Source organism: Acanthochromis polyacanthus, chromosome 6 (assembly GCF_021347895.1).
Source record: "Acanthochromis polyacanthus isolate Apoly-LR-REF ecotype Palm Island chromosome 6, KAUST_Apoly_ChrSc, whole genome shotgun sequence".
NCBI classification, from domain to species: Eukaryota; Metazoa; Chordata; class Actinopteri; family Pomacentridae; genus Acanthochromis; species Acanthochromis polyacanthus.
In genome coordinates, this window is record NC_067118.1 from 16,501,360 (window position 1) to 16,511,149 (window position 9,790).

Consider the following 9,790-nt stretch of genomic DNA (forward strand, 5'->3'; position numbering starts at 1 on the left):
CCACATACCCACACAATCTTGTTAAAGCATGCAGTTAATCTGAAGAGGAAAAGGACTCTCTTCACAAGCAAGCAGCGCTTTCATCACCCCCATTGTATTGCCCACATGACATTGTCACACGAATATTGGATTCTCTCAAAACTCAGGTGCTTAGGAGAAGCTGCACCTTCACACTGGCTCTGCCGATGTCATTTGCCTTTATAAACTGGAAATTATCTAGCCGCATAGATGCCGTTGTATCTGGAAGAAATAACATCTCAGTGGGGACTCCGTTATTATTTTCTCTTCTTTCTCTTAAAAGTTGGCTCTGTCATCAATAATTTAGACCAAAGTACTGCACAGAGGAAATACAGTAAATGCTCTCAGCAAATCCTTCAGAGGTAGCCTACAGTCATCGTTTTAGGAAATCGTGCTCATAATCTATGCATTTTTATAGCCAAGCACAGACAGCAAAGGGAGAAAAACACACAAATGCTCTCCTCTCTCTTCTCTGCCCTCTTTCTATCTTGCTTCATTGGCAACTCATTGGAAACAAAGAGGGCCCACTCATTCAGAGCCTCAGCTCCTTCATCGTCTTGCAAGACAGGTGAAGTGCAGCAATTTGATGAACACAGATACACTGTCGTGCTGAATCGGCCTCTGATTGAATTGCCACTCGCTGCCATTGCTGCTCTTCATTCCCAACCTGCCCAGCACAGTATATGAGGCAGAGAGAGAGAGAGAGGGTCATCCATAAATGCAAGAGGCCTGCATCCTTGCCCTCATTTGACATGAGAGGTATTGTCTGGATGGAATGGGGAGAGGGCGACTGTGCTGCAGCTGTTTGTCCCACCGTAAAGTGGCTCGAAACCTTGAGACTCCGGGCTTCGGCTCGAACATTTCTCTGTCCTTGCAGGCTCTCAAAGAGTCTCTTGCTTTTGTGGGCTGAGGAGAAATATCTCAAAAGCACCTTCCATCTCTCAAAAGAGAGAAAGTGAGAGCCAATCATGTCGAGCTTAAACAACTCCCACATAATCACGAGTGTGCTTTTTCAGACATAATAAAAATGCAGTGAGCTCTCAAACAGGCTTCCATGGGCTGATTGTGCTCAAGAGGAAAATGAACCTTGGAAAGTGAGGTAAACCTCTTCAGTCTGCTCTTACTTGTTATACTTTATGAGGTGTCTCTAGATTGACTACATCTGATTATTAATTACATAATCAGTGCCTGAAGGTGACAAAATCTTTCACATTCAGTTATCACAGAGATTCCTGCTACCTTGGTGTATCATCAGGCCTTACAAAGAGACACAATGAAAGAGATTTTCATACCTAAACCCGACAAATGCTGAAGTTCATCACTGCTGCTGTGCTGTTGTGCTGCTGTCTCACAGTCCTTCTCTGTAACTTGCATGCATTTTGCAGACGGGTATCATGGTGTCTTGGTTGACTTGGCAACACTGCCATCTCATGGTGGTCAGAGTAAAACAAAGAGCACTGTGCTTCTCTGAAATATCTTTATTAGAAAAGGTGAATTAATTAAGAAAACATGTTGTCATTCACTTAAATCATTTAATTCATTTAATATTGTCTCTGGTCAATGCCATTATCACCACCCTTTTTTTTAAATTAAAAATACACACTGTGTGTATGCATATAGAGTGTGCATGCGGGTATATTGTAAGCTGAACTCTTACAGTGTTTATTGATGTATGTTGACCTTCATTCTGCCTCCGTATGTGTCTTTGTAAAATGTAAAAAACAATCAAGTATTCATCATAAGAAATACACACACACACAGCATAATGGCATTTTAATATCCCTGTAAAGCACGGAGCTGCATTCATCTGGTTTCAGAGACTTTGTGACCTCCTACATATATTACAAAGAGTGACAGTTTGAGTTAAACTTGTTGAACTGATTTTCTTGAGTGGAGGAACCTCCTGTGACTGAAACACCACTTTTATGAAAGGTTTATCAAAGGGAGTTGCATAAATTCATCTCTGATCTTTTCAGTAGGGACTTTTTCTCTTCTCTTGAGGTCTATTTCCAGTCAGTGAACCTCCAGAGAGTCAAGGCTGTCTCTGAACAAGTCTGAAATGCAAGAGATTTCAGATAGGAATTGACTTTTTTCTTGGTGTGTGAAAGCCATTTCCTCCCCTCCAGAGCCAAAGTCATGCCTCATGGCATTTTGAGCTTCTCTTTACCTGGACACCTCTTTGATCTTCCTCCCTCTCTGTCCCCCTGTTCATGTCTATATGACAGCTCTGCTCTCCACAACACTCCTCTTTACCTGCTTCCTCCTCCTCCTCCTCCTCCTCCTCATTGCCCTCCTGGTTTTGACAGTGGGGCAGCAGAGCAGCACACCTCTTCAACCCTGATTCTCGAACCTTCTGCTCGCACTGAACCACAAAGATTCTGTAAAGCTCCAAAACAACAATAAGGATGTTCTTGCAGGTGAAGAAAATCATGAGCTGGTTGAGTACTTGCTCTTGTACCATGAGGTAGATGCGTAAAGCAGGAACGGGCCATCTTGGAGTCCAACCGTGAGCAGCAAGCTCCACACTTCACTGGAGGCAGCAGGAAGCAAATGAAGGTGGAGCTTCAGGGCAGCAGAGGAGATCACCCCTTCTCCCCTGAGGAGGTTCACCCTCTGCAGGTTGTGTCTGAGTGAGAACCAGAGGAACTGCATGAGAGCCCAAGAAAAGAGAGCTAGGCCGATGATGACAACCATCTGGTTGGTTTTGACTTCAGGTTCCTTGAAGGTGTCGAAGATGTCCAGGATGTCGGCACCCAGTCCTACATAAACCATGAGGAGCTGCGAGAGCTGGTCACGTGACATGTCGCCTTTGGGCATTAGCCAGCGACCCAGAACCAGCACTATGAGCATGGTCTGCTCCAGTCCAGCTACCCAGTTCTCTGGGTCCAGCTCCACAATGCCCTGGGTGAAGGAAACAGCACAGTCTAATCCCAGAGAATGCATTTGCAAAGATTCACAGTCAAATCAGTCATTTGGTTTCTTTTTTTGATCCACCATTTTTAAAAAAAGAAATGCTACAATATAAAACTACAATAAATGAAAATAATCACACTTAATGTCTTTTGATTCAGCTCCACATTGTGACAAGGTTCATTCAGGTTATCCTGACAGCACCGCTTAATGTTTCACTTCAGTCCTGAAACAGCACGTCTTCAAGTTTTAAAAGCTGCCACCCAGCCTCAAGTACAGCCAAGGGGCAAAACTCTCCTAAATCCTACATGAAAGAAATTGCACTAAAACGATCCCAGAAGGGGAGAGATCTGAGAGTTTTCAAGCAGGAGCCTATCTGGACCTCATCTCAATGTGTCTATTAGACATCTTCTGCAGCTAATAGTTTATCCACCCCCTTGCTAGATTTAAATCTTATCTGATATCAGGTGTTGCTTTAATGTGGCTGCGTGGAGGGTGAGGCGGGGAGGGCTGTTTTGTGGCGGGACACCTACCGCTGTGATTGGGATGTGAGCCAGCAAATGAAGCTCATGGCCTGAGGAATTGTTGACGGGCAGCTTGGACTGCAGCAGGCTCAGCTCCAGAAACCAAATGGACGGGATGACACTACTGAGGTAGAGAAAAACCATGGGGGAGAACCTAAAAGAGGACCACCAGCGGAGAGGGATGGAGGGGGTGTTAGGTGGGGTAGGTTATTTTAGCGACATGCCTTTTTTACTTTGCCACCCGCTAAAGAAGAAAGAGTCCCTTTTTTTCCCAAAAGAAGCATCGAATTTCAGACAGGCAATTATTCTCATCATATATGCAAATCCCACTTGACAGTGCAAAGCCTTCTCCATGAGGAGAGAACTTCAAAGTAAGACTCAGTGAGAAAGAGAGAGGCTTGAAGAAAGCTTGTGTCTGAGGATGTTCAGTCTGTGTGTGCCGGAGAGCTACAGCTTTTCAATGAGACATAGCTTGGTGTTGAATGAGGTGTGACACTAAATGCTCATATCCATTTGAGGCTTGTGTAATAAAGGTTGACATCAGTTTATGTTTACTCAAGCCAAGTTGGGGTTTTTTTTTGTCCTTGTTTTTTTTTTTTAAACAAAATGCTAGATGGTCAGAAATTACTCACTGGAGACATTTTCTCCACGACTTGAGAGGAGAGGCTGCGACAGAGATGTGATGGCAGGCTCACAGTATCAGCTCAGTGAAAGACAGGGCAATAACACAGCAAAGGAATAGATTTGTTTTAGATAGACAGTGAAGGAGAGAAAGAGCTGCAAAAGATAAGAGAGAATATTATAGGCCTTACACAAGCTGCCTCTCACAGCCCTGGGCAGATAGGTTGTAAAATGTTCACACAGTTACAAGCTCAGAAGTTATTTACTCCCAACAGAAAACAGGTTTACAAAGTCCTCCTGCTACATCTCAATCCCCATGTCACCCCTTTAAAAGGAGAAAAACAGTCCCTTAAACTTGCCAATTTAATCCACATTTTGTTAATCACGCTGATATGAGAGAATTATTTAAATTGATGTTATGTTATATTTAATCATCAAAAAATAAAGTCAAATTATATTAAGAAACAAGTCAAGCAAGATAAATAATGTACAATGGTTCCCTCTGTGTAAAGAGAGGAGACTTAACTTCTGGGCAACTTTGCACATTCAACTTTAATTTACACTTGGGGAGTTCTATCTCATCTTGTTTTTAAATCCTTTTTTAAAACTCTGTTTTTCTTGTCTACCTCATGTCAACTCAGTGCCTGCAGGTGTGTTTTGTGACATGTAAATTATTGCTGCAACACTGCAATTTCCCTTAGGAATCAATAAAGTATCTAATAACTAGTCGATCTAAAGGGACTCCCTCTATTTACACAGGACTCAATCAGGATGGTTTTTTTTTCATTTTTGATCACATGCATGCAAATCTGAAGACATGTTAATTGGTCTCTGTTGTACTGCGTGTTTAGTGCTAATTAGCAATGTTAGCATGCTGTAAACTAAAATAGCTAACATTATAACACGACACCTGGGACGAAGATCGTGACCATGTCGTGCTACAGCTGCTATCAGTACAGTGATGCGACTCTTATTACTATTACACCTTCTTTTGCTGGGAAAATGATGTGACAGGAGCACAGTTCCTCTTGGTATAATATCAATATTGCAATTACACAAAGCACACGTATTACACAACTCTACATTTTTGATAAAATGCAAAAAGAGGAACGGAGAGAATGTATTTATTTTTTATTTGTAGCATTAATAATTGAAGCTGTTTCAAAGGGTTAGCATGCAGTAGATGATTGATTTATCTTGTTTAGCGCAACATTAAACTACATCTACACGCTCCCATCTTAATCAGTCCAGCTGTCTCCAGGACAGCTTGATTTAATGTGCTCCCAATATTCATCAAGCTTCTTTTTATGTTGTTCAGCTAAGTTTTATCTTGCAGTTTTAGTGCTGAAGAGCAAGCAAGCCTGTTTTTCTTGAACGCTGTCCATGCCAAGAAATGTCCTTTAAGGGCAACGGCTTTGTTTTCTGGATGCTATCCATAGACTCTGATGTTATGCAATGTTTTTCTCACTGTCTGAGCTGCTACAGAAACGCTAATTTAAACTGATAACCCTTCTGCTAAGTCTGAAGCACCTGCCTGTCTGTTTTTCAGAGCTGGATTGATCAAGTAGTACATTGCACGAGAATGGCCACTGCAGCTCTGACAAGTGGTACTGATACTTCCTGATCACTGCTGCAGTTGTGTGTCCACAGATTTTTATTTGGTCATCAATCTTCCTGCATCCTTTTCCATCTTTGGGAAGTCTCACGATCAGATTTTTCAGTGCCTCTGACAATTCTGTGTTATTTGGAGCCATGATGCAAATATGTACATCCCATATGTCCAAAGCAGAGAAAAAATAATGAAAATCAGATATTCGCACAGTTCTGCACTCATTGTCGTTTTCAATGATGGCAGGTTTTCTAACTTGTGTGTCAGAGACTATTTGTCAACTTAGGAATAAGGCAATTATAGGTTTTAATTTTGAAAAACAATATTTAAGTGACATAATATCGAGGTGTACTACAGAGCACCGACAACTCAATATTGACCCTGAGTGCCTCCCGCATAGACATACAAAGATCTTCTAGAGCGCTACTAATGCCTCTCTTTAATGTACACAGTATAACTACTCTCATTACTGCTGTTAGTGCTGCTACTCCTGATCTGCTCTGCTCCTACAAGTTCTATTTGATGGATAAAATATATAGAAATACATACATGCAGTCTTGTGTAGTGTAATATACCAGCGTTACCATTTCCATTCAGCGTTACGGGTGCATTTCAGAGTGACAGCCATTTCCACTCCCAGCAGAGCCACACCCGTCAGCAGCAGCCAGTAGAGTGGCTCCCCTTTAACAGCCACCACACGCCACACCGTCAGCACCCCGTGGACCGCAAACAGGAAGCGACTCAGCAATGCCAGCAAGACGTTCAGGAGACGACACATCCTGCACCATCAAAAACCTGTGTAGAAGATAGTTTCGTATCAGTTTAAATGAGGATCACTCTAACTTAATGATGCAAACTAGTTCCTAAAAGTCAAAAAGAAATGTTGCAACGCTTAGGGTTTAGTCCCAGAAACTTGCTTGTTTAGATTGCTTGTTCTTTTCAGTGACCGTATTATTGGCCTTGACTAATTTAAGGGGTAAAGACTGTGGGACATAATAGGGAATGACGAGTATAATCCTACTTGTCTGCCGTATTTGCATTTTAATCAATCCTACAAAGTTGAATAAAGTTGACTTTTATACAGCACTGTGGCAAAAAAGTGTACAAAAGTGTTCAGAATAGTTCATAAAAGGTTATCAATACATTTAAAGTTGGGAATGAACACATTTAAATATGAAACTGGTTTAAAATTTGCCAGTAAAACTAATTTTGTTAACAAGGTTGAAAGTTTATGACAGTAAAGTTTTACTGTTTGCTTTATTCACTTGTTAATTATTTTCTGTATATTTTATTTTTCGCATTTGACACTTTATGATGCATTTTTCAATTTAGTGCATTGTATTTACAGTATATTTTACACTTTATTATGTATTTTGTATATGTTTCTATTATATTTACATTATATTTTACATATTCTATTCTATACCGTTAACCTAATAAAGTGTTGTTGGCACATGGAATTTGCAAAGTAAACAATTTGAATACAATTTGCATTAAGTGTAAACCCACGCAGAATTGTTAGACTTCCAGAAACCAAACCAAACATGAAAAATGAGTAAAAGCCTGTGTAACCTGCAAAATCACTCATCAAAACCCAGCTCAGCCTTTGTTATCAATTATTATTGCATGATGTCTCAGTGTGCAAACAGTCCTGAGTGTCAGTTTTACAGCAGATAAAAGCTTCCGAGCTTTGGGGAAATTCAAAGCAAGCAATGATTAGTAAGCAGGAGTTAGACAAACTGATCTTAAAGCACTCCTGGGGTTTTGCTCGGGTTTGCTTGTTTTTGATCCCTGAGTCTCTGTGGATTATTAGAATGATTTATTACTTGAAAGAGGTGTTAAAATGTGGGCACCCTGGCTGTCTAGTTATTAAAATGCTCATCGTGTTAACTGGTTCCATTCTGGTTAGGGATTTTTGCTGCATGTCATGCCCTTCTCTCTTTAAATAGTACTTGTCAGTATCTACACCTTTGCTATATTTTAATTATGCAAATGATCAAAAGATCACCATCCTCTAAAAAAGTTGTATTTTTTATTTGTGTCTAGAATTGGTTAATAGGTGATTTACTAATGCTTTACAAATCTGTTCTATAACAGATTTAATAAGATCAGCTTTTAGGTTCCTGATCTTACTGGTGCACTGAAAAGTTCTAAGGAGTGTTATGTTGAAGAAACCAAATACCAATGGCAAAAGTGTTATCCGTAGAAGCTATATTTTAAAGCTTAAGTGTAAAATCTTATAAAACAGCACTGAAATGTCTTTTATTTTGGGCTGAACTCCTGCTGATAAGAACTAATCTATAATATTAATGGAATTAGACATTTATTCAACTCTGTTCTTGTGCATCAAAAACAGAATGTGCTGTGTTACTGTGCATATTAATAGACTTTGAACAGAATTCATACAGTCTCTATAATGTAGTGGCATGCAATACAAACCTGCAGTACAAGCTGGACTCCTTGCTGAGCTCTGTTTCTTCAGTGTATGTCCCACAATTTGGTGTGTAGAGGAAAGTGGCAATCCCGCAGCGCACTATGACCTGGCCTCTTTCTGTCTGATTCTGCCTTTTAAATGACAGACACCTCCTAGACTGACTGGAAGACGAGACGTGTCAGAGTTGTGTGTTCCTGACTGTGTTCAATGGGGAGTGACTGTTCACTGGAGTTGCGTATCAGTAAGCGGTCGTGTGATCCATGTGTGTGTGTCTCCGTCCCCGTGGTGCCACCGTAGGAGATAACGTTTCCTGCCCCTTGAGCCCACATCTTCATTGCCATCCGTCATGATGTCATCTTCTCTGGCCGAGAACAAAGTTATCTTCCTGGGAGAAACTATCCAGCCGCGCTCCCTGTTCAGAGAGCAGCCAGCCCTGCCCTGCTCCCACCCATGCCTGTACTGTCTCTGTATTGTTGCCCTGATAACAGCCTTGCTCCCTGGCCTCTGTGCACACAAAAACATGGAGCGACGAGAGGGAAAGGAGCTGCTGATGGCCCCCTGAGCGATCACTAGTGGAGTGTGTGGGTATGTTACTGCTATTGCATCAGAATGAGGATGCTGCGTGGGTTGATGCTGTCCAGAAGCGTCAATCCACTAAAGTGGAACAGAGACAGATGACTGAAAAGATGCTTTTTATAATTTGGTCAGTGGTTGAATTCTAAACACTGGTAAGATATTTTATCATCATAGAGAGGACATGGCAGAGGCCTTTTTAAACCTGCTTTACATATGCTGTTTGTCCATTTGGAGCCAGTGGAAACAACAATGTACTTAGAATTTATGCATCCAGCAAGCATGGAGCAACACGAGCACACACATCTTCCCATCATTAATACCCATTCTCTGCCAAAGCTCTGTTTTAGTCTCCCCCTGCTCTTTAAATAAATAACACATGAATAAATATACAATAATAAATATCTGTCTCTGTCTCTAAATCCCCACAGAGCTGAGAATGTTTCCCTATTGCAGGTTTTCTCTTTTTTTTATGTCCTCAAAGTTACTGAACACAGAAACACAGCACTCCAGTTTTATCCAAGAGCCTCGGCTGCTGTTGCCATGGAGAAGAAGGCAGTGAGAGGAGCAAATCACAGCAGCAGCAAATTTACAACACTTCATCGATACAACTGATGACAAAATGCAGCTTTATGGGTTTCTGTGCACAAAAGCTTGTGCCTCGGAAATTTGACAAAAAGCAGACATTTTCCAACAGATTCCTAATCTTTTGTGCTGATGTTTGGGCCGGGAGAGTTTCACGCTGAAGCTGTTAGAGTGCTCCAACTGTGAGTCATATTATATTGTGTACGGGAAAAAATTAAGATGATTACCACAGAATGCAGTGATTGTCACAGAGCCAGCGCTGCAATGTAAAAGCTCAAAAGAAAACAATGTCATTTTCTTTACTGGGCTTTCTCATCCATAAATTTCCTGAAATCAATTTCCAAGTTCAGACAAAGGACAGACAAAAGCATGAAATTATTAATAGGGCATAGTCCTTGACCTATAATAACCAACAAGTTAATTATTCATAATCCCTTAAAATATTGTTGATTTTGAAGATCATGAATGTGCAAAGTTACATCTGTCAAAAGGGATTTCAGCTGTGGTTTTTTGTTT

The 9,790-nt window shown here is 41.0% G+C and overlaps 1 protein-coding gene across 1 annotated transcript; it reads right to left on the reverse strand.

The window, feature by feature from the left end:
• Nucleotides 1-1,945: 1,945 nt before the first annotated feature.
• On the reverse strand, nt 1,946-9,764 carry LOC110965072 (transmembrane protein 26). The gene is given in 7 exon segments (XM_022213997.2): nt 1,946-2,490; nt 2,493-2,553; nt 2,555-2,664; nt 2,667-2,919; nt 3,462-3,606; nt 6,267-6,477; nt 8,122-9,764. Coding segments are annotated over 6 exon segments (1,101 nt in total). The 5' UTR covers nt 6,461-6,477; nt 8,122-9,764; the 3' UTR covers nt 1,946-2,152.
• Between the last annotated feature and the right edge of the window lie 26 nt (nt 9,765-9,790).